General features: G+C 43.2%; 1 protein-coding gene across 4 annotated transcripts in view; it reads left to right on the top strand.

Moving 5' to 3' along the window:
• The window catches only part of PSIP1 (PC4 and SFRS1 interacting protein 1), a 249,383-nt gene that overhangs the window by 204,806 nt on the left and 18,889 nt on the right, over positions 1-25,688 (top strand). For 2 of the 4 annotated variants that reach the window (XM_029605884.1, XM_029605894.1), the window contains exon 14: positions 5,489-5,590. The exons of 1 other annotated variant lie outside the window; for it this stretch is intronic. In XM_029605884.1, the coding sequence (XP_029461744.1) occupies positions 5,489-5,590 (102 nt within the window). Of the gene's footprint in view, positions 1-4,301; positions 4,341-5,488; positions 5,591-25,688 lie in introns of those variants that run through there. One more of the 4 variants, XM_029605909.1, reaches the window with a different exon arrangement.

Below are 25,688 nucleotides of genomic sequence, written 5' to 3'. Positions count from 1 at the left end.
GATGAAGGGTTGTGAAATATGGCCATTTGCTAAGATATGCGAAGTGGGCTGATGATATAGGAGTGAGATATAAGTGATTAGATTGCCACGAAACCCAAAGCAACTCAGAACTGAGAATAGGTAAACCAGGGAGACCCTATCAAAAGCCTTTTCTGAGTCAAAACTGACTGCCATAGATGGTATCTGGTGTATCTGACAATACTCTATTGCCATGAGAAGTTTGGGAATATGGGAGCTGGATGACCGACCCTTGACAAAGCCTACTTGACTTGGAAAGATAAAGCTCGGGAAGATCAAACTAAGTCGGGCAGCTAAAATGTTAGCTCGCAGTTTGAGGTCCCAATTTAACAGGGATATCGGGACGGTAAGAGGCGGGCTGAGTTAAATCCTTACCAGGTTTGGGTAGGACTGTGATATATGTTTGTTAAAGTCAGGAGGGAAAGCATGGTTGTCCAGAGCAGTTTGAAAAAAAACCCTGGAGGGGCTCCACTATTCTCTCCCAGAGGATCTTGTAGTAGTCATAGGCAAAATCATCCGGTCCGGGGGCCTCATTTCTCATTTCATAAAATTTATTGATCGCCTAACACAAAGTAGGCCTAGGCGATGAACAAAAATACATACATAATAAAAACAATAATGAACATACACTTCAGACAAAATGTTCACAGAAACTGCAGAAAAGTACTACCACATACTGGTATCTACTGGCCTTGCTGGATTTACTAGATTTGATAGCAGAGAGTATTTCAGCCTGGGTGATCGGGGCATTTAACTTATCTATTTGAAGTTCTGTAAGAGAAGGCAAGGGGATGTCTCTGAAGAAAATGCTCTCTTCAGTTGGTCCTCCAACCCTGTCCTCTATGTAAAAATGATTGTAAAAGTGTCGCAGCACCTCACAGATTTCCTCTCCTTTAATTGCCCATTGACCCTGGAGCTGCCTGAGTATTTCGATGTATGTTTTACTCTGGCGTAGCTTGACCAGGTTTGCTTACGTCCTCCCTGATTTGTTACCAAATCTGAAAAATGAATGTTACTTGTAGTGTAATGATTTGAGAGCGCTCTGATGCAAGTTCGCTTGCAGGGAATGTAATGTGTCATGGTATTTAGCCACCGTGACCGGAGAGGGGTGTGAATCATATTTTTTTTTGTCAAGGTTCAATTGGGTGTCCAATTTCAAAATTTCCGAATTAAGGAATTTATTTCTATAACGAAGGTAGGAAATTATTTGTCCTCGCAAGACAACTTTGCTAGTTTGCCAATATAACTCTGGGGTGGTTATGTGCTGAGCATTGGAGTCTTGAAATTGATCCCATTTGGTTTGTAAGTATGTCTGAAATTTCTTATCCTCTCTCAGAAAAGTGGGAAAATTCCACCAACTGCTCCATATCACCCTCCCTCCCATGTCTAAATTAGCCCAGATCAGTGCGTGGTCAGAGACCCTGGGTTCATCTATACTGGTTGAGACTATAAAGGGGAATAAGGAGGTAGAGCCTAAGATATAATCTATCCGGGGCATTGTGCTGAGAGCCTTGGAAACATGCGTATAGTCTCTTTTGTCTGTGTGCAACACCCTCCAAAAATCTAGTAAGTTTAATTTGTGACGTATGTGAGTAATACTTGTCCTTTTATTGGTTGGAGTGCTTGCATGTTTGGGGAATGGTCCATAGAGGGATCATGTACACTGTTAAAGTCCCCTACCAGTAAGAACCCACCCAAACCATGTGTGGTAAATATATTGATTACATTCGTGAAGAATTCCGGGGAGGGGGAATTTGGACCATAAATATTTCCAATCGTAATGTCCTTCCCATTTAATTTCCCTATGATCACTATATAGCAGCCTTCTGGATCTGTAATTTCCTTGATCAGTTGAAAGAGAGATTTCTATGGATTAAAATTGCTACACCTGCTTTTCTTTTCCACTGCTGGAGAGAAATAGCATTGGCTCACCCATTCTCATTTTAATTTTCGACTCTCTGCTGCTGTAAGATGTGTTTCTTGGAGACATGTGATTTGCACCTGGGACCTTTTGAGGGATTGAAGAACCTTGGTTCTTTTAATAGGGTGATCTAGGCCATTAACATTTAGACTGGCCATCTTTATGTAATGCCTATCATCTGCAGTAAAGAAGGTGTATTCGTTTGGTTACCTATTAGTAGATGCCCATGGGATCCCCGGCCTAAGCCCACGGCCAAAGATACGACATATAGGCGAACATACCGAACCATAGGATCTACCCCATTCATACTTTTACTGATTTGTTGAATCTGACAGCATTTTTGTTTTAAATCCAGCGCACTGCAAGATAACCCCCAGCTCTACCTATTCCCCCCCCTCCCTCTCATTACCCGTAACCCTTATGATATTCTTAGTACACATTTTATTTCCTCCTGTAGTCAGGAAATAAAAAGGGGAATACGCCTAAGATGTGTTGTGACCTCGTCCCTCTCCATCAGCAACAGTAAAAATATCTGCAGTTCTCAGCAAAAAAGAAAACAAAAGAGAGATCTCAGTCAAATACAAACGTTAACGCTGTAGTCTCTAGTGTCGGTCCAGTTGTTGAACGTTGCAGGAGTCCAACCTGATGTTTAACGTGGCCATCTTGTGCCCATCCAGCTCCATAGGCATGTCTCTGGTGTTGTATTTGGAGCATAAGCAATTATTCAGTTTGTCACCGAGTATTTTAAGGTTCATCAACAAGGCTCGTGCTGTAAATATGGAGCGTCAGAATCAGTGTCCCAAAGCCCATGCCCAGGCTAAGAGGTACTGGAGTTTCCGCTACATGGTAGAGCGGCCTAATAGACGTCTCCAACAACAGTCTATCTCCGACGTATGGATGGGCAAAGGCGGGCCCACACAACGTTGTCACTTTCTTTGAAAATCTCTGAGTCGGAGGTGCAACCCTGAAGGGTCGGAACATAAGAACATAAGAAAATGCCATACTGGGTCAGACCAAGGGTCCATCAAGCCCAGCATCCTGTTTCCAACAGTGGCCAATCCAGGCCATAAGAACCTGGCAAGGTCTCTTTTTATGAGCGGGAGTTCATCAGAACGGGTATGCACCAGTTATAAAGGGTCTCCCTGCATGAGAGCTCATGATAGATGTTGCTAGTACTAGCAATTGGCTTTTAGTGACTGTCCTCACAAGTTAGCAATGAAAAGTCTCACCGCCTCCGCTTTGGTAAAGGTGTGCTCATTTCCTCCATGCCGGAACCTTAAAATGGCCGGGTAAGCCAACTGGAAGCATATATTCTTGATGTAGAGATCGGTGCATAGAGGACTGAATTGCTTGCATTTCTGCACCAATTGCACTGAGAAATCTTGAAACAGGCGGATCTCGGTCTCCTGGTATTTTAAGCTATTCTTTACTCTATATGCTTGCATGATTTTTTGTTTTTGTGACCAGTTTAGAAGTTTAACAATAAGCCAAGGTCTTTGGTCCCCCTCCTTTTTTGGGCCTAGCCAATGTGCACGTTTGATTTGGAATGTCGGCCGGAGGTCTGGTAGGTCGAGGGCCTCGGGAAGCCATGCGTCTAGGAGCGATTTCAAATTAGTTTCACCGATCGTTTCAGGAAAACCAGCGAAGTGAATATTATTCCTCCTGGCCCTATTCTCTAAATCTTCTATTTTCTACGATTGATCCACTACTACTTTTTCCAGTTCTAGTACCTTTTGCTGCGTAGTCAGCTGATCGTCCTCTAAAGTCGTGACGTGGCCTTCCACTGTTTCGATACACGGGTGGAGCTTTGCGAGCGATTCTTTTAGCTCTTTAAATTGTGAGGAGAGTTCATTAAACCGACAGTCCAGGGCCGCTACTATGACATTTGTGACATTCACGGTGAGTTCTTGCTGTAGGGCCGCAGCAGTCGGGGTGACCGCCATTTTCAGTCCCGCCCCTCCAGTCTTTTCTTTTTCTTTTCTGGTTCCCTTCAGAGGCATATTACTTACGCCTTTGAGCATAAACTGGTCAATAGACATTAAGCCACAAAGATAGAAGATTTTAAAGTTTGGCGATCGGATGCTGTAGATTGTTGCTGATTTCAGGAGGGCAAGGCACGGAGCCAGAGCTGAAATGTCTGCTAGGCTTCACCGCGTCACGTGACCCCCCCTATTTTAGAAGTTTCAATATATTTCATTGCTTTTATTTTCCTAATTGTTCTCTATTTACGCTATCCTTTTTATGTTTGTTTTGTACTAGTTCTTAATTATTTATAACTTTATAGTTACATAACTGTTAGTAATTTGTTTTATTAATGATTTATTATATTTCATTTCTTTTATATTGTACACCGTTGTGATAGAACCCCCGATACGACGGTATGTAAAACCTAATAAACTAGAAACATTTATTTTTGTTTTTTATGTGTCAAAATGCCCTCAAACCAATATGTAAAATTGGCTTATGCAAATGAAAATGTAAAATCAATTTGTAAACAGACTTAACTTAAGTAGCAGGATAATAAAATCTTCAAATGTTGACACAACGGAAGCAGGGCTCCAGCTCAGACATTGGCCAGCATTTTGCTAGACGACTGCTTCAGGGAGCAATCTCCAGTGTGCTGCAATTTGATCATAAAGAAATATAAAGGATCATGAATAAGCCAATTTCACTTATTGGTTTGAGTGCATTTAGGTGCACAGAAATAAATAAATACATTTGGAGGTTTTCTAACTAATGATTACATGTATTTAACCAGAACTGCGAGCACAGTTGGTCCCAGCTTCTTCCATTACAAAATCTTTTTTTTTTTTCCAAAGTATTTTGAATTTACCTCACTGTCAGGCCGATACAGTACAGTGCACTCCGATGGAGCGCACTGTTAGCCTGCTATTGGATGCGCGTTTTCCCTTACCCCTTATTCAGTAAGGGGCGGAAAATGCGCGTCCAACCCACTGAACCTAATAGCGCCATCAACATGCAAATGCATTTTGATGGCCCTATTAGGTATTCGCGCGCGATTCAGAAAGTAAAATGTGCAGCCAAGCCATATATTTTACTTTCAGAAATTAGCGCCGACCCAAAGGTCGGCGCTAATTTCTTCCGGCACCAGGAAAGTGCACAGAAAAGCAGTAAAAACTGCTTTTCTGTGCGCCCTCCGACTTAATATTATGACGATATTAAGTCGGAGGTCCCGAAGAGTAAAAAAAAAGTTTAAAAAAGAAAAAAAAAAATTGGAAGTCAGCCGGCGGCTATCGGGTCGAAAACCGGACGCTCAATTTTGCCGGCGTCCGGTTTCCGAGCCCGTGGCTGTCAGCGGGCTCGAGAACCGACGCCGGCAAAATTGAGCGTCGGCTGTCAAACCCGCTGACAGCCGCTGCTCCTTTTGCCCGTGTTTACCGCCGGGCCTAATTTAAATACTGAATCGCCCGCACCGGCGGACTTTAGTGAATCGGCCTGTAAGATATTACATGCTTCACATGAACTTTGGATTGGTACCGTTTTTATATACATGGTTATAATAATATATCTCTTTCTTATACTATATAGGATATGGAAAGATGCATTAATGCACTGGATGAGCTGGCTTCTCTTCAGGTCACCATGCAGCAGGCTCAGAAGCACACAGACATGATCACAACTCTTAAAAAAGTGAGGACTGGAAATCCAGGAGAGAGAATAAGTTGTTTTCAGGCCATGTTGAACCACAAGTTTTTTGGGTTTTTTTAGTTGTGCCCCCTGCATAGTTTATCTAATGGACCCTTCTGTGCACATCTGTCTTGAGTGCACTTGGCTATACAGTCAACCATCTTATAGGTTTTGTTTTACTATTTTTTTATTTGTATAAGGGAATCAGGTTCTGAAGGTGGGAGGGCTGGAAGTGAAGATCTGCAATCCTCTCTGTTTTGGTACTGCAGGAATATGTGGACCATGAATACATGCATGTTCCAGTGTGATGATTTAATATCTGTATTTGCCCCCCTCATCCTCTCTTTTTACCACTTTTTCATCTCCTACTTCCCTAAATGTGAGGGTGGGGGTAAGATTTGGATTTGGAAGGCACTAGTGATGGAGATTCATGAGGGAGAAGCAGAAACTAGTGACTGGAAGAAAAAAGAAACCCAAGATTTGTCAGTAAATTTAGTGGTTTATGAAAGTGTATTTCTTGGGCAGCTATAGGGCCAATTTGAAATAGGAAATATGAATATTTTAAGAAGTAGATAATGAAGCCAAGTCCACATGTATGTGTTTCACTGGTAAGCACAATGGTCTGGACAGCTCCTTCAACCTGTTTAAAAAAAAAAATTATTACTGCAGATAAACATTTGGCAGGTACTAAAAAGAAGTCCAAAACACTATTGTTCAAAAATGAATAATGTAGAAAGAGATATCAGCAAGCTATTGATGCGGTTGATCAACATATCACCCCCCACTCCCCCCTCTTAATTATTATTATTATCTTAATTATTTGATGCGGTCCTTGGAAAATAGAAAAAACAATTATTTTTATTAGCACATAAAAACTTCAAGTCACCCAACATCAGCTGATACTTCATCGTACATTAGTGCTAAGCAAAGTTTGGAGATGAATTTTCTGATGGAAAACCCTGGCTCAAGATTTATTTATTTATTGATTTATTTATTTATTTATTTATTTAAAGGATTTATATACCGGAAGTTCCTGTATAATATACATATCATCCCGGTTTACAAGGAACAAGCACTATCGACAACTTATCAAGATAAGTTGTTCCCTCAGTTGTTTCCCCTGATACAGTTATATGCAAAGAAACCTCAGCTGATATTGGGTGACTTGTGGTTTTTATGTGCTGACAAAAATATTTTACATTTTTTTTTTCTATTTTGCAAGAATTTTATCAAATACTGGAGATAAATGAAAGAAAAATTTAGTGGGGCTAATGTTTAACCAACCACATCAATGGCTTGCTGATACTTCTTTCTACATTATTCATTGTTGAACAGTGGTGTATTGTATATATTTTTTTTGCCTTTATGGTTTGTTTTGATTGCATGAGAAGTTTCAGCACATTTTTGGGAGAGAACTAAAAACATATCCCATAATAGAATACATGTACAGCTCCCACACATAATTTGATGGGTCATTTTACGTGTAACACGAATCAAGCTGTTTATGCCATCATCTGTCCATGCAGATTGATGTACATCAGACAGACTAAACAAAGCATTAAAATCCTTATAAGTGAACATTTAAGTTGCATCCGGACTGGACAGATGCAAGCACCAATAGTTTGAACATTGGGCCGAGAAACAACATACTTTTGATGAATTGAAGTTTTTCGTAATTTGTCTTGTGATAGTGCATCGAGGCAGGGACATATTGAGTCAATTAATACAGAAGGAACAACATTTGATCTTTAGTTGGAATACCATTGAATCCCACAGATTGAACCATGAGTTTGAATGGAGTAATTTGTTGTGATTTTATTTTTAAGTCACAATTAAGGCAGAGTTAATTACAATACTATTCCATCCTATTTCTCATTTAGGTCGGTTTTTTTTTTTACATTAGGGCGATTATGTGTATTTAGACTTCTAAAGCATTTGGATAGGCTGCAAACACAAATTATTTCAGTTCAGTTAGTTTTTTATAGATGCTTGGGTGATTGGGTGGTATTCAGATGCCCTATGATTCTGATAGGTTGTAAACACTGTGACTTCTAGTTGTCATGCGGATATGTTTTATATGCATGCACAGCATTTTTGTAACAATGTAATATTGAGTTTCAAAAGCTGGTTATTTTTTAATATTAGATGTGAGGTTAGTAAATGGGTGTTTTCATATTTATATGAAATGCAGGCTTTTATATTTATTTAGAGTCCAATATAGTAAGTGCTTTATTTATTTTTACATTGTGGTATTGGAATGCATTAGATCAGTACTTGTGAGAATGTTTTACAAATTATCGCAGGTTGTCACTGGTAAAGTGTGTTTCATCTTATAGTTTAATAAAAAATGGTATATTTGAGTTACAAATAATGGTTTAAATATATATTTTTTCAGATTGTGGATGAAGTGTTTAGAGTGTTTACACTCCTGTGAATATCTTCACATGTTTTAATAGTGAGGATCCATTTGAGCAATCAATTCTCCAGTCAAGTGTTGGGTAGTGACATTCACCTAAGGCAGAGCTTTCCAAACTTTTCATGTTGGTGACACACTTTTTAGACAAACATAATTTCGGGACACAGTAATTCAGTCTACTAGCAAACCAGAGGTTAAAGGTTAAACGAACAAAATGTATTTCGACAATTTATGTATGTTTCCTTAAATATATACATAATAAAATGTTTCACGACACACCCTATCTTGTGAAAATCTTTCATTTATATTAAAAATATATAATATTCCAAGATTAATGTTATTGTTATAATTTATGAGTAACAATAATAAAACAAAGTTATTGTGTTATTCAATTTACCTCTTTAATGAGATATATGAGCTTGATGGGATGAACACAGATTTGAATATTTGGTGTTAATAAGAAAGTCCAAAGGGTCTTCTGCGTAATTTTAAAAAGCTGGCCAGTTTCACACTATAAAATTATTTGATAGCCTCATTCAACTAATTCTATATGGCTATGAGAGTGAAGACTGGAATTTATAGGAAGGGACAGAATGTCAATATAAATCTTGCACCTCCAGTTCTGTAACTCTGTGCATCCACTGAAATTCCCCCAAACAATGGAGCTTGAATGTTTCCCTTACAGCTCATCATACTAAAAGATGTTTTCAAATTCTGGTGTCACCTCACAGTAACAGCAGCACAAACACCTTCCACTGCCAGGCACATTGTGAACGAAAATAAAACCTCGCAAAAAAAAAAAAAAAGACACTCAAAATCTATACTGCAATCCCATCATAACATAACAGTAATAACACCAAGGACTCTAACAACAATAAACCTACCTGTGAAAAAGCAAGGGTAAATATTATACTGGGTCCTAGAATACCAATACACCACCTACTGAGGAAACAAAACAAACCCGATTGCTATAGATCCCTATGCTAGCGAATTTCTCATCATGGTCACACACACAGAGCAGAGACAGACCCTCACCAAATACAGAATACAAAATAAAGGAGCACAAATTAGACAAAAACTGAAATGGAAACCCCAAGAAGCCAGACTCTGTGTATTAATAATGGAAAAACAGAACCATCATTCCTCATAAAACAAATAAAATCAAGAAACATAAAGCATCAGTTATAATAGTAAAACCATACTAATAAAAGAATATTTTAAAACTACTGATAAATAGAATTTCTATTCATTAAAATCATATACATTTTTTACAATTTCCTAAACACCAATAAAATATTTCAAAACAGCACATATATCAAATAACACCCAATAATTAAAACTAATAAGGATTTTAAAAAGCCCCTGCTGTCCATACGTGGGAGCTCTTGATTTCCAGTCAAGGATTAGGAGGTTATCCTCTCTCTCTCACACATACTCACATTTCCATTCTCTCTCACACATATACTGTCACATACATACACATTCATGCTCTTATACCCACCATAACCTCTCGCTCTCACAGACACTGACACACTTTCAAGCTCTAAGACACTCTCTCTCCCTCCACACACACACCCCCACACAAACTCTTACTCCCCTGGATTTTCTCATACATACTCTGTCTGGCTCCCTCACATACACACACACCCAGGCAAGCTCCCAGTCATTCTCACACACTGAAACTGACCCCGAGGCAGGCTTCCATTCAATTTCACACCACTCCCTCAGGCATGCACACATTCATTCTCACACACACAGACCCCCAGGCAGGCACCAATTCATTCTCACACACACATACACCACATACAGGCCGGCACCTATTCTCACACATACAAACCCCAGGAAGACACCCATACATTATCATACACAGACACACCCTCAGGCAGGCACACACTAAAGGCAAACCCCCTCTCTTTCTTTTGCCAGCAACCTCGGAACCTCTCTCATTCCTTTGCTGCCACTGTCACTGCTGCCACATGGCTATTGGGGAGGCGCTGATTGCTGCTATTGGCACTGAAGCCCATTCTGCTGCCTCCTCTGTGCAGGACCCGTGGGTTTCCACTTCCTCCATGTTGATCTCGTACATTGTGAAATCAGCATAGAGAAAGTGCTACTCTTGCACATTACCAAAGATTACATGTGCCAATCAGTAAAAAGTAATTTATTTCTTTTTTTTTACCTTTGCTGTCTGATCTTAGTTTTCTAATCCGTTGGTCACAGGCTTTTTTGTTCCACCTCCCCTTTCTTATTTTTTGCCAATTCCTTTCATATTGTCTTTTTTTTCTATTTCTTTTCTCTCCATCTATCTTCTTCCCTCAAACATTCAGTCAGGTTCTCATTCTCACATACTTTCTCTCTCTCACACACTCACAGGCTCTCTCTCATACAATCATTCATACAGTCTCTCTCTTGCACATGCTGTCTGACTCTCACACACCCAGGCTCTCTCACACCCACATGTTGTCTTGCTCAAGCACAGGCTCTCACTGTCACATGCTCTCTCTCATACAATCATTCATACACAGTCTCTCTCTTGCACATGCTGTCTGACTCTCACACACCCAGGCTCTCTCTCACTCCCACATGCTGTCTTGCTCAAGCACAGACTCTCACTGTCACATGCTCTCTCTCATACAATCATTCATACACACAGGCTCTCACTGTCACATGCTGTCTCTCTCACACACACACACACACAGGCTCTCTCACATGCTGTCTCTGCAAACATTCAGGTCCTCACTCCCACACACAATCTCTCAACTCATACACACACACAATCTCTCAACTCACCTCATTCACGCACACAATCGCTCAACTCACCTCATTCACGCACACAATCGCTCAACTCAGCTCACAGACGCACACAATCGCTCAACTCAGCTCACAGACGCACACAATCGCTCAACTCAGCTCACAGACGCACACAATCGCTCAACTCACCTCACACACGCACTCTACGGGCCCTCAGCCGCTCTCTTACCTCTGGGCCTCCTCTTCACGGGTCACTGCAGGATGGGCTCTGCAGCGGCCCTGATCTTCTCGGGCGATCGCGGCGACGACCCTGCTACCGGGCCGCCTCCTCTTCTCTCCCCGCTGCAACAACGCTGCTGCTCCTCTTCTGGACACGGCTGACGCTCCTCCCCCTTTCTGCCCATGCGGCTCCGGCAACATTTTTCTTCCGGGGCCGCATGGGCAGGAAGGAGGAGGAGCACCTGCACGTCTCGACGTGACCTTTTTCTTCTTCGGGCCGTGGTGAGGTGAGCTCCACCACGGCCTTGCCGATCTTCCTGCTGTGTGCCTGTGTCTGCGGCACACAGCACAGCGATATTTTACTGCTCAGCCGCCAGTGGGATGAGCTCCACCAGCGGCTGCATTGGCTCCCACTTGCCGGTGTGTCACGTGCACCGGGCTTGCGCGACACACCGACACACCTCAGGCGACACACCAAAGTGTCGCGACACACACTTTGGAAAGCTCTGACCTAAGGAATCCATGTATGATGTATCATTGCAAATTATATTTAATAGAGGGAGAAGGTGAAGTTGACCCCTCTGAAGAAGCCAGATAGGCGAAACAGCAAGGCCTGTTGTCAGGGTAGATCTGTTAATTTTCATCTATATTGTGAATTCAAAAATTGTATTTAAACTTGAAACTCAATAGTGTTTTATTTACATAGTGTAATATTGAGTCATTTTTATGTATGTGTATGAGGGTTTAATTGCGAGTGGAAGTGATTACTTCTATTTTTGTGGTTTTAGATGGTAAATGTTATGAATTTTGTAATGTACACATCTGTGTGTGATATATATATGAGATATCTTGTATTTAGTGAAGTAAATTTCTCATTTTTGTAATAAAATGGTATTTTTGTAAAATTGCATTTAAAACAGTTATTCCTTTATGTGGTCAGACAGAATCCTAGTATATAACAAAAAATGCAATCCAAAAACAAAATCCCCAGGGGAGAGAAACAGCATTCCAAGGAGACTCTCGAGCCCCCTAACCCACAGGAGTCTGCCTCGGGAGCTCTAAGAGCCCATTTTGAAAGAAGATAAGTTCCAAGGATGCTGCAGCGAGGCTGCGTAGAAAATTAAAAATGGTGGCCATCCTATGATCTGTTGTGAAAGCAGGATCCATCTGCTCCCCTTGCACCTCCACTTCCTGCAGGTGTGTGGGAGAGTCAAACTTAAGCTTGAATCAACTCCTCCAGAGAAAATCTTGCAACTCAGGCTGACTGGAAGATCTGACTATGCTAGGGGCACAGTGGGGTCCCGTCCTCTACATAAGACTGGCCCTGCTCTGTCTTCTAGAAAATAACAGCCAAAACCTGACCCCCAGAGCAGCAAGGTCAATGGAAACAGCCTGCCCAAGGCAAGCCAAGGGTACTCCCACCAACAACTGAAATGCATCTGCCTGTCTGGATCGCCTCTATAAAGAAAACTGCTCCCTTTTCCTAGAGGCTGTGGCAGCTGCTAGAAGAATCACAGTTGGATGATGAATCTGTTCTTTATTCCCTTTTTTTTTTTTTTTAAACACAAGCAGCTTTGCTGTTGCTACCTCTTCCAGCTAGGTCCAAAAATCCATAAAATAGTTGGCAGGGTGGTGGTGGGGAGGGGATCTTGGCCCTAGTAGGCAGGGTGGGAATGAGCTAGAAGCCTGGAAAAAAGAACTTTTGAGCTGACTTGAGCCTGGGAACTACCTACTGGGTCCAGCTCCACCAGGAAACTGACCCGAGAACCCCTAGAAGCCAGTTATAAGGCCAGCACCACTAGAGGAACATACATTTCAAGTTCCTCTTATTCATCTACAAGAGCCTTCACTCTGCAGCTCTTAACTACGTCACCTCTTATCTTTCTCTACACCCTCCTTCATTCCCCTGATCAGGCAAGTCACTCTTATCTTTTCCTGTAACGCCATTTCCCAACTCAGTGCTTTACACTTGGCTCTACCATACGGTATGCTTGGAATAGATTTCCTGAGCTGGTGCATCATGCTCCCTCTCTTGCCTTATTAAAAGGCTGCTTTTAAATCTTAACCCCTGATTGTCCCGCTTACAACCTCCTTAATTAACCATTGTCTTAAATGAAATTCTCCAAGTCTCTTTTCCCTGTATGTTTGTCTTGATTAGATTATAAGCTTGCCTGAGTAGAGACGGTCTCATATGTTTTTTGCACAGTGCTGCGCACCTCAAGTAGCACTTTAAAAATGTTAAGTAATAATAAAGAGCTGCAACTGTTCCTTCTCTGAAGTAAAGCTGCCTCCTAGTGCCACAGGTGCCATGTTGAGCAGGAGCTATTAAAGTAGACTTCCATCTCTCTTTGGAGCAGGCCTGGGGCCCCTCCACATTGTTTCGGTTGACCAAGAAGCAAAAGCACCATTCTTAGGCATCCACAAGCCCCTTGTGGGCACTAAAGGCTCGGGACAGAATAAAAGCAGCATTCCTTCGAGCCAGTGGTACCAAAAAAGCAGCACTGAGTCTTGGCACAGGTGGTGCCATTGACTCAGCGAACCTTGACACTTAAAATGCTTCCTCCAGATTCTGGATCCCTCAGCACCTTAAACTTTGGAATGTGGATCAACCCCACAGGCCTTGGTGCTGCTAACGAAACTATTCCTTAAATCACCAGTCTCTTCAACATGTTCAGGAAGGATGGGAAATGCAGAGTTAAATATGCGCCTCTTACCACGGCCTGTCTCAAAGGACTGTTCTTCCTTCAAGGCTTCTTGAGCAAGGTCTTTGCCTAGAGATGATGGATCCTATTTCATTTATTTATTTTTATTTAATAATATTTATATATCGCTTCTCTGATTGTTTCAAATCTTTATTAGCAAGAAAGAAAATCATTACAGACAAAGCCTCCTCATACTTTGGCTCTTATGTACCAGGGAGGCCTTTGCAAAGTATAAATATTACTTAAATATCAATATTTCCTCCATAACCTCTCCCCTCATTTCACTGATTAAAAATCGCTTGAAGTGATGAACAGCATATTACAAATAACAATACAATTAAAACACATTCATAATACAACTAAAAATTAAATTAAAATAAACATAAAACAGTATTAATAAACTCAAACAAAATAAAAATTCTACCTACAGTTCTTTCCTTCTCAATTATAGCTACATCAGGTGTTAAAGGATTGAAATATAAACTAAATTTTCAGCTTTTTTCTAAACCTTTTTAGATCAATTTTCTCCCTTAGTTCAAGGGGGAGATCATTCCAGAGAGCTAGAGCACTACCTTCAAATGATTTTTTCAACAATCTTACTTGTAGAAAACATTTTACTGGAAGTATTTGTAAAAAAAAAAAAAAAAAAATCCTTTCGATCATAAATATCTACCTGATTCATGCAATTTCAATTGTTTCTTCAAATTTACAGAACTAGTTCCATGCAAAGCCTTAAATGCTAAAATCAAACATTTAAATTTGCATTGAAAAGATAATGGTAGCCAATGAAGTTGGAGTAAAACAGACAGGCTGAAGTTTTTCTAGAGCACCTTGTAATAATACATGCAGCAGTGTTGTAGATTATTTGAAGTTTGATGGTAACTTTTCAGGAAAATCTATGCAGTAATCTATGCAAGATAAAATTAATGCATATGTCACTACTTTCACTGCCTGAAAATCTAAATAGGGTCGTAACTGCTGAACTGCTTTCAATTTCTCATATGTTTGGCATAAGACACTGGCTCCTTGTTTTTCCATAGACAGTTTCTCATCTATAATAACACTCAAAGATCTCGCCTCATTTTTAGGAAGCAATTCATATCCTCCCAACACTGGATTTTTTTGTAGCTGATCAGGACCCATTCTTAGTAGTTCCATTTTTAAACAATTTAAAAACATACAATTCTTCCTTAGCCATCCAGACACTGCTTGAAAACATAGGGATAGATTTTAAAACATTACACACGTGCGTCCATGTGTGCACCTACCCGATGTGCGATTTTATAACATGCGCGTACTGGGTCGCTTGCTTCCAGGGTAAAGTTAAGGATGATAAAGGGAGAACCATGGCTGCATAAGTGGCTTATCCACAAGCTGTGCCTATCGAGGACATCTGCAAAGTTGCAACTTGGTTGTCAGTGCATACCTTCATGTTCCTTTACAGTATAGACAATCTGTCAAGAAGCAACAGTAAATTTTGGACAAGCAGTTTTGCATAATCTGTTCACCTAGTAGTCTATTCTCCATGGTGGGATCTGGATTGCTTTTTAAATAATTCAGTTTTAATAATGTTATATTGTAAAGCGCTATGCTGAATTAATGTTATATGTAAACCGAGGTGATGTGATTCACGTGCCCTGGTATATAAAAAATCTGTAAATAAATAAATAAATAAGCGCTCTGCGATAACCTTCATCTTGGGACTTCCATACGTCATAGCTAATTCAGCCCTGTTTTGGCAATGGAGAAAGTAAGTTTGTTTTATCATAAACTGTATTCTCCATAGACAACAGGATAAATTAGCTGTGCTTAATACCTACCTGCCTCCCTGAAGAGTTGACAACCTAGCTGAAGCTTAGCTGTATTTTAAACTCTTTAATTTTCAAATAAAATCAAACATGAAAACCTTAATACAAGAAAAGCACAGATTATCATATATACACACACATGGAAAAAAAAATGAAAATAGATATACACAATTGGAGAAAGGAAAAAAGATATGATACTACAAAGTAAATTGCAGGGATTCATACTAACAGGCCAAATCTAGTGGTGGTATGAAACAGAGACAGGAATATCCCTATCTTGCAAAAATCCTTACAACTGAATTGGATCGGGAAAAAAACATATTTATGCCCTTGAAGTTTTATCAGATACGTGCACAGAAACCTTAGAAGTAAAGTTGCTCCAAGAGCTAGAACCCGTGGCTTTTTTTAATAAGAAATATGTTCCATCTATGTTGTGTTTCCTTAGCAGCGTCTGGAAATACAGCAATTCTTTGACCTAAAAAAACTGATGTCTTTGAGGCAAAAAAAAGGTTTCGTAGTCTGCCAAGAGGTTAGATCTATCCTTAACTTCTGATTGCAAATGTTTCAGAAAACCAGTAAAATCAAAACTATCAGATACAAGCTCAAGTTTACCCACATTCTCCCCAGAGGAAATATCCTTTTCCTTACCAGGCAAATAGAAAACTTACAAAAAAAAAAAAAAGCAGGAATCACCTCTGGAAACTTTCAAAAACTCAAGATAGAATTTGTATTTATTATTTCCATGGGAGAAATTACAGAATAATGAAAATTAAGAAATCTGAATTGTAATCTTATGGAATAATTTTCATATTTTACATCTTCAGATGAAATAATTGATTATCCTTGATTAATGCAACATTACATTCATGAAGCGTGGAACTTTATTCCCCAATTCCACCAGTTTCTCACCCTGCTTATTGATTAAACAAGAATGATCATTCACCCAAGTAAATAACTTGGGTAAAGAAGTCAATACAGCATCAATTTGAATGGAAACTGTTTTCTCCATGTTGACTATCACTGTCCATAGCACATCAGGAGTAACAACTGTCAGTTTAGTCAGTGAGGAATGCTTCATTCATTTATTTATTTATTTATACGGTTTTATACACCGACATTCGTGAGGAACATCACGCCGGTTTACAATTAACAATTAAAGATGGAGAAATTACAATGAACAGGGAGAGAGGGGAAGGGGAGAAGGCTAGAAAGAGCGAGAGGGAGAGTAACAGAAGGAAAAGAGAGCTAGCGATGGAAAATTAGAGGAACAATTATATGGAAAGAAGTGGAAACATAGCCTTTATAAGTAATTACAAAAAACACGAATGTGTAAATACAAACTTACATTATATACAATCTTATGATTACAAGGAAAAAACCATGGATAATTAAATGCAATCTTACACTATATACTATCTTATGAAGTAGCAATGCTGGATTCTGGCGGAAAGGAGGGCTGGGGGGGGAAGCGGGATATGGTGGGGTGTTAGTGGCAGTCAGAAGGGTGTGAAAAGTGGGAGTTGGGCTAGGTTTGGTTCGAATCGGGGTAGGCCTGTTTGAAAAGCCATGTTTTGATTCCTTTTTTGAAGTTACATAGGGAAGGCTCTAGACGGAAGATTGGTGGGTAGAGAATTCCAGAGAGAAGGGCCAGCAATGGAGAAGGCTCTTTGCCTTGTGATGGCATGGTGAGCGGTTTTGAGTAATGGGCAATGAAGGGTACCCGCCAGGGAGGTACTGGATGGGTGGTTGGATGTGCGGAAACGTGGCATTTCCTCGAGCCAGGTGTGGTTGTTTTTGCAGCATGTTGTGTAGAATGGTGAGGGTTTTGTATTGAATTCGAAAGTGAATGGGCAGCCAGTGCAGGTCCTTTAGAACGGGGGTAATATGGTCCCTTTTACGTGTGTTAGTTAAAATCCTGGCCATAGCGTTCTGCAGAATTTTGTAGAGGTTTAATGGTGGATGCAGGAAGGCCCAGGAGAAGGGAGTTGCAGTAATCCAGTTTAGATAGGAGGGTGGTCTGAAGTACTAGGCGGAAGTCTTGAGCGTGCAGGAGGGGTTTGAGTTTCTTAAGAATGTTGAGTTTAAAGAAACCCCCTTTCAGGAGAGTATTGATGTGGGGTTTGAAATTTAAATGTTGGTCTAGGGAGACACCTAGGTCTCTGACGGAGTGCAGGGTGGCATGACTAAAAGAGGTATTGAGGGAGGTGGCTTGGGATATAAGGTCATGTTGATTTGAGATTGAGGATTTCTGTTTTAGAAGTGTTTAGTGCGAGTTGGAGGTTGGATAGCAAGGCGTTGATGGACGCAAGGCAGGGACTCCCAGAATTGTAGGGATTCGTTAAGGGATTTTTGGATGGGGATGGGGATGAGTTAATTAAATTTAGATTGCCCCACAGGGGTCCCTCTAACTTTTCTCAGGCTGCGGTACTCCGGTAAGTTTTCTACCCGTTTTTGGTCGATTCCCATCAAGTTTGGCCCTCGCGGCCTACTGGCCGTCGACCGTACCACGGCTCGATTTTTCTGTGGCCATGGCGTCAGGGTTTCATCGGTGCCCGGACTGTACTCGCACCATGTCTATCACAGACCCTCATGGAGTCTGTGTAATATGTTTAGGCCGTGAGCATGATGTCCTGACTTGCACCAAATGTGCCCTCATGACACCAAAAGGTTGCAAAGCCAGAATGGAGAAGATGGGACTCCTTTTCCGTGCTCACACACCGACGCCGTCAGTCACATCGACGTCATCGGAACCGGCACTGTCGAAGTCGCACCAGCATTGACAACCGTCCGGTGACCGCCCGCCATCGACGTCTTCATGGCCATCGACTCCCGTTTCTCCCCCTCAAGATCGAGGGGATCAAAGGGAGAAACATTGCCATCGGCATCGTAAGTCTCGGACCGTCGAGGGAGCGAAATCATCGACCTCACCACCGTCCGAGCCACCATCGAAGAAGCCCCGTCCAGGAACGGCACAGACCATTCCTGCAACCGGGACATCGAGGCCAACCTCACCCGATCGGGGTTTGGGAGTCGCGATTCCGCCTGTAAAGGTGGTCCCTCTGACTGTGCCTCAGCCTCCCTCTTCCGTCACGGAGCTGGGCTGCTTGCCCCAGGTCTCCGGGAAGAACTGGACAGTCTGGTCCAGGAGGCCATCGACAAGGCAATGCAACGATTCCAGGTTCCTCTGGCACAGACACCTGCACAGAGAGTGGAACCGGTCACCGATCCGATTCCAGCAGCGCTGGCACCGCTGCTATCCCGGATGGAGGTGCTCATGACCGCCCTTCCACCTGTGATTCCCGGGTCTCCGATGGCTCCGGTGCACTCCCCGATAGCAGCTTCATCAGGAGGAGAAACACCGTTCCGCATTCCTCCTTGGGGGGTATTGCATCAGCCATCGATGCCATGTCGTCCCTCGCCACCGATTCATTCATCGGGGGCGATACGCACATCGGCGCCTTCGATGCCGGCACAGATACCCCCCAGGGCGTCCACAGTGCCCCCGGTGATTCCTTCGATTTTCTCGGAGCCTCAGCCAGGCCCTTTGGGTATCCAACCCCCTTCTCGTCCTACAGGTCAGCCTGCTGATCCTTATGACACCTGGGGTGATGATACTTCCACAGACACCGATGACTTACCTTCACCTCCCTCTCCTACTGAAAATAGAAAGCGTTCTCCTCCAGAGGACCTTTCTTTCATTAATTTTGTGAAGGAAATGTCGGAATTGGTCCCTTTTCAGCTTCAGACGGAGCAGGATGATAGGCACCACATGATGGAGCTTCTCCAGTTCCTGGATGCCCCTAATGTGATCACTTCTATTCCCATTCATCAAGTTCTTCTTGACCTTCTCAAAAAGAACTGGGAAAACCCTGGATCCATTGCCCCAGTACACAGAAAGGCTGATACTACCTATCTAGTACAGTCAGCCCCTGGCTTTCAAAAATCTCAGCTCAACCACCACACAGTTGTGGTAGAATCGGCTCAAAAGAAAGCAAAAAGGACGAAGCCTCACTCCTCTACCCCTCCTGTTAAGGAACACAAGTTCCTAGACAATATTGGTCGACGAGTGTTCCAAGGGGGCCATGCTTATCTCCAGAATTGCTTCTTACCAGCTGTACATGACCCAATACAACAGGGTTATTTTCAAGCAAATACAGGACTTTTCTGAAACCCTGCCTGACCAATTCCAAGAACATCTTCAAATCCTTGTCGTCAAGTGGTTTGAGGCAGGAAAACATGAGATAAGAACAGCTTACGATATCTTCGACACCTCCACTAGAGTGTCTGCAACTGCCATTTCGGCAAGACGCTGGGCCTGGCTCAAGTCTTCTGACCTTCGCCCAGAAGTACAAGACAGGCTCTCTGACCTGCCCTGTGTAGGAGATAATCTGTTCGGTGAACAGATTCAGCAAATAGTGGCTGAATTAAAGGACCATCATGAGACCCTCAAACAGCTCTTATCGATACCTTCTGACTTCCCCTCTAGACAGCCCTTCAAGAAGGACTCTAAGAAGTCATTCTTCTGCCCAAGGAAGTACTATCTTCCACCACCAAGGTCCCGAATTACGAGGCCTTCTCAAAAACCTCAGCCTCGCCAGCCCCGGAAACAAAAGCCACAAGCAGCTCCCCAGCCGAGGCCTGCTTCAGGTTTTTGACTTTCCCTTGGAGAGCAGCAACCTGGTTCCTCTGCCAAGCATACCAGTGGGAGGTCGATTGTGCCACTTTCACAGCATGTGGCAATCAATCACAACCGACCAATGGGTGCTAGCAATCATTGCTCAGGGTTACCACCTAAACTTTCTTGCTCTTCCACCGGACTCACCACCTCTACAAGCGTGGAGAGTAACCGACCACTCTGTCCTTCTGGAGCAGGAGGTTTCCCTTCTTCTCCAGTTAAGAGCAATAGAACCCGTCCCACTTTCGCAACAAGGCCTAGGGTTCTATTCCCGGTACTTTTTGATTCTCAAAAAATCCGGGGGGCTTCGTCCAATTCTGGACCTACGTGCCCTCAACAAGTACCTCCAGCGGGAAAAGTTCAAGATGGTAACCTTGGGCTCGCTTCTACTTCTTCTACAAAGAGGAGACTGGCTCTGCTCTCTGGACCTCTAGGACGCATACACCCACATTGCGATATCTCCAGCTCATCGCAGGTACCTCAGGTTTTTAGTAGGCCCAAAGCACTATCAATACTGAGTGCTTCCATTCGGCCTAGCATCGGCACCACAAGTCTTTACCAAATGTCTCATAGTTGTCGCAGCTTTTCTCAGGAAAGAAGGTGTTCACGTCTACCCCTATCTAGACAACTGGTTAATCAGGGCCCCAACCCAGCAAGCCGCTCGATCGTCCCTGGATTTGACCCTACACACTCTAATTTCTCTAGGATTTCTCGTCAATTACGAGAAATCCTATTTAGTCCCATCTCAAACCTTGTCGTTTATTGGGGCAGAGTTGGACACCTTGCAGGCAAAAGCCTTTCTACCTCAACGAGTGCAAACTCTCGTGTCCCTCACTCACCAGTTGCAGTCTCAATATACAGCAATAGCTCTGCAATTCCTTGTCCTTCTCGGACACATGGCGTCCTCTGTCCATGTCACAACAATGGCCCACCTGGCCATGAGGCTCATGCATTGGACTCTGAGGTCACAATGGATTCAAGCTACTCAGCCTCTGTCGACCATTGTCCACATCACTGACGCACTCAGTCTGTCTCTCGCCTGGTGGAAAGATCAGAACAATCTCCTCCAGGGACTGCCCTTTCAACTACCAGATCCTCAACTCATTCTCACCACCGCTTCCAACCTCGGGTGGGGAGCCCATGTGAACCATCTATAGACACAAGGATCTTGGTCTCCAGAGGAAGCCAAACACCAGATAAATTTCCTGGAGCTTCGAGCAATGCGATATGCTCTCCGAGCTTTTCAGGATTCCCTATCAAATCACATCATCCTGATTCAGACGGACAACCAGGTGGCCATGTGGTACATCAACAAGCAGGGAGGCACAGCCTCCTTCCTTCTGTGTCAGGAGGCTGCGCAGATTTGGGCGGAAGCGCTCTCCCACTCGATGTACCTCAGGGCCACCTATTTGCCGGGAGTGCACAATGTCTTGGCAGACAAACTGAGTCGTGTCTTCCAACCGCACGAGTGGTCTCTCAACCCCTCATTAGCGACCTTCCTCTTCCAGCAATGGGGTTATCCCCAAATAGACCTCTTTGCGTCCCCTCAGAACCACAAAGTGGACAATTACTGCTCCCTCATTCGGAGCGAGCGCTCTCAGCCCAGAGATGCATTCTCCCTCTCGTGGGCAACTGGTCTGCTTTATGCATTCCCTCCACTTCCTCTTCTCTCGAAGACCCTCGTGAAGCTCCATCAGGACAAGGGAACCATGATCCTGATAGCACCTCACTGGCCACGCCAAGTGTGGTTTCCCATACTCCAGGATCTCTCCATCCGCAGGCACATTCCCTTGGGAACGGACCCACATCTGATCACTCAGAACGACGGATGTCTGCGTCATCCCAATCTTCAGGCCTTGTTCCTGACGGCATGGATGTTGAAAGGTTAATCCTTCAACCACTCAACCTTTCAGATTCAGTTTCTCGTGTCCTGATTGCTTCACAGAAGCCTTCCACAAGAAAGTCTTATTCCTATAAATGGAAAAGATATACATCATGGTGTTCTTCGCAATCCCTTGATCCCTTTTCCTGTCCAATCCCAAGGTTTTTGGACTATCTCTGGCATTTATCGGAATCAGGTCTAAAGACCTCTTCCATCAGAATGCATATCAGTGCGGTTGCCGCCTTCCATAAAGGTGTCGGGGATGTCCCTATATCGGTACAACCCCTCGTAACACGTTTTCTGAAAGGCTTGCTCCATATCAAGCCACCTTTACGTCCTCCGGGCCCCTTCTTGGGACCTTAATCTGGTTCTTGGGCGGCTCATGAAACCACCATTCGAACCTCTTCACTCCTGTGACCTAAAATATCTCACATGGAAAGTGATTTTCCTTTTGGCTATCACTTCAGCTCGCAGGGTTATTGAGTTACAGGCCCTAGTTACCCATCCGCCTTACACTGAACTCCTGCAGGACCGGGCGGTACTCCGCACTCACCCTACGTTTTTGCCTAAGGTAGTTTCGGAGTTTCACATTAATCAATCCATCATACTACCTATCTTTTTTCCCAGGCCCCACTCCAACCCAGGGGAACAGGCTCTGCATACCCTTGACTGTAAACGGGCTCTAGCGTTCTACCTAGACCGTACAGTTGCCCACAGGAAGAGCACTCAGTTATTCGTCTCTTTCCATCCCAACAAATTAGGGCAACCTGTGGGTAAGCAGACTCTCTCCTCCTGGTTGGCGGACTGCATATCTTTTTGCTATCAGCAAGCAGGCATGCCTTTTCAAGACCGTGTTAAAGCACACTCTGTGAGGGCCATGACGACTTCAGTAGCACACCTACGATCGGTGCCGCTTCCTGACATTTACAGGGCTGCCACCTGGAGTTCTCTCCACACTTTCGCAGCCCACTATTGCTTGGACAAAGCCGGAAGACAGGATTCCATCTTCGGCCAATCTGTCCTGCGTAACCTATTTCCAACGTGACGTACCAACACTCTTCCGCCTGCCCGGTGGGGTTCAGGATGCCCTCTACCAAATTCCACCCCAGTTGTTGTGCCTGTTGCACGCCATTGGGTACATTTGGTGCATGTTCGGACATCCTCAGCTCGGTACTCACCCATATGTGAGGACTACCATCCTGCTTGTCCTGTGAGAAAGCAAATGTTGCTTACCTGTAACAGGTGTTCTCACAGGACAGCAGGATGTTAGTCCTCACAAAACCCGACCGCCGCCCCGCAGTGTTGGGTTCGTTACGTTTCTTATTTTATTTTTTGGCACTTCCTGTAGCTTTTCAAACAAGACTGAAGGGGGACCCCTGCTGGCTGCAGGGTTGGTGCCATGCTGGGCATGCCCAGTAGGGGCCAGTCAAAGTTCTAGAAACTTTGACCAAAGTTTTCCGTGATTGGGCTCCATCCTGTGATGTCACCCATATGTGAGGACTAACATCCTGCTGTCCTGTGAGAACACCTGTTACAGGTAAGCAACATTTGCTATATTTCAGCAGTAATTCCTACCTTGCTATAAAGGCCTGTAAGATCTTTTTCTCATTGCCTTAGATTCAGGTCTGGCATTTCTTTGAAGCCTGTGGCAAAGCTCTAACTTGTTATACCAAAGACGTCAATTTTCAAATTACACCTGACTCTATACTCCGAGAGATGTATTTAAAACATTCCAATTTTTGGATTTTTTTATTTTTACATTTTTAGATTTTTAAAATTTTAAAATTGGACTTTCATAACACCCCACGGATAAAGAGCACTTTCGTTCAATATTTTTAACGCTTTGGGGTCATCCAATTTAAAAATCAAAAAATCTAAATTAAAAAATTGGAATGTTTTAAATACATCTCTCAGAGTATAGAGTCATGCGTAATTTGAAAATCAAAGTCTTTGGTACAATAATTATTTTCGTTGATTCAGGGAAGATTTATTTCATAATAATAAAGTTCTGTTTCATTTTGATGAGCAGATATCCCAATTGTTGTGCCCTTACTAAAAAAAAATTTTTTTAAAGGCTTGGACAAGGGCTTGGATTTTAATTTCCTTAGCATTCAAATTTCAGCTATCTCATATTATAGAAGACTGATTTAAGCAGTCTCAGTGGCTTCTCATCCAGATATGGCCTTTTCCTTCATGGAGTTAAATGTATTTGTTTCCTCTTTAGGACTCTAGTTCCCCAATGGGATCTAAATTTGAGCCTTAGTGCTTTGCTGGGTGTTCTTTTGAGCTCTCTTACAGGCCTATCTGAAAGATCTCTATAGTCAGTTTTTCTGGTAGCCATGGGTTCAGCCAGATGTATTCTGAATTACTTCCTAGCTTTCTGTGGAATTCATCTTTTGCTCAGAGTTGTCGGTTTGCCCTAGGACAGTGATAGCTAACCTATGACACGCGTGTCAGAGGTGACACGCCGAGACTTTTTGCTGACACGCGCAGCGTTTCGTGGACTATCGGGAATTTTTTTTTTATCGGCTGCGCCGACCCTTTAAAACTAGTTTTTTAGTATCCCCCCACCCTCCGGACCCCTCCACCCCCCAATGCCCCCGGGCGCAGTGACAGGCAGATAGGCAGGGCTGCGGCCCGAAGAAAAAGATCACGTTTAAATGCGCTGATGCTCCTCCTCCTTCCTGCCTGTGCGGCCCCGGAAGTAAACGTTGCCGGAGCCACGTGGGCTGGAAGGAGGTGAAGCATCGGCGCGGGCAGAAAGAGGAGCAGCGCTTGCGTTTATGGGCAGCCGCGAATCCCAAGTCGCAGCGGCCTGAGAAGAGGAAGAGGCCTGGTAGCAGGGCTGCCGCAGAACACATCCTGTGACGACCCGCGAAGAGGAGGCCCAGAGGTGAGAGAGAGGCTGAGGGTCTGTAGAGGGTGTGTGTGTGTGTGTGTGTGTGTGTGTGTGTGTGTGTGTGTGTGTGTGTGTATGAATGAGATGAGTTGAAAGATTGTGTGTGAGAGTGAGGACCTGAATGTTTGCAGAGACGGCATGTGCTTGAGCAAGACAGCATGTGGGAGTGAGAGCCTGTGTGTGTGAGAGTCAGACAGCATGTGCCAGTGAGAGACTGTGTGTATGAATGGTTGTATGAGAGAGAGCATGTGACAGTGAGAGCCTGTGTGTGTGTGAGAGAGAGAGAAATGCATGTGAGAATGAGAACCTGTGTGTTTAAGGGAAGAAGATGGAGAGAAAAGAAACAGAAAAAAAGACAATATAAAAGGAATTGGCAAAAAAAATAAGAAAGGGAAGGTGGGAAAAAAAAGCCTGTGACCAACCAATTAGAAAATGAAGATCAGACAGCAAAGGTAAAAAACAAAATAAATTACTTTTTAGTGATTGGCACATGTAATCTTTGGTAATGTGCAAGAGTAGCACTTTCTCTATGCGGATCTCACAATGTACGAGATCAGCATGGAGAAAATGGAAGCCCACGGGGCCTGCACAGAGGAGGCAGCAGAATGGGCTTCAGTGTCAGTAGCAGCAATCGGCACCTCCCCAATAGCCATGCGGCAGCAGTGACAGTGGCAGCAGAGGAATGAGAGAGGTTCTGAGGTTGCTGGCAAAAGAAAGAGAGGGGGTCTCTGACTTTAGTGTGTGCATGT

Source organism: Rhinatrema bivittatum, chromosome 1 (assembly GCF_901001135.1).
Source record: "Rhinatrema bivittatum chromosome 1, aRhiBiv1.1, whole genome shotgun sequence".
NCBI lineage: Eukaryota > Metazoa > Chordata > Amphibia > Gymnophiona > Rhinatrematidae > Rhinatrema > Rhinatrema bivittatum.
This window is presented reverse-complemented; position numbering and strand designations above follow the sequence as displayed.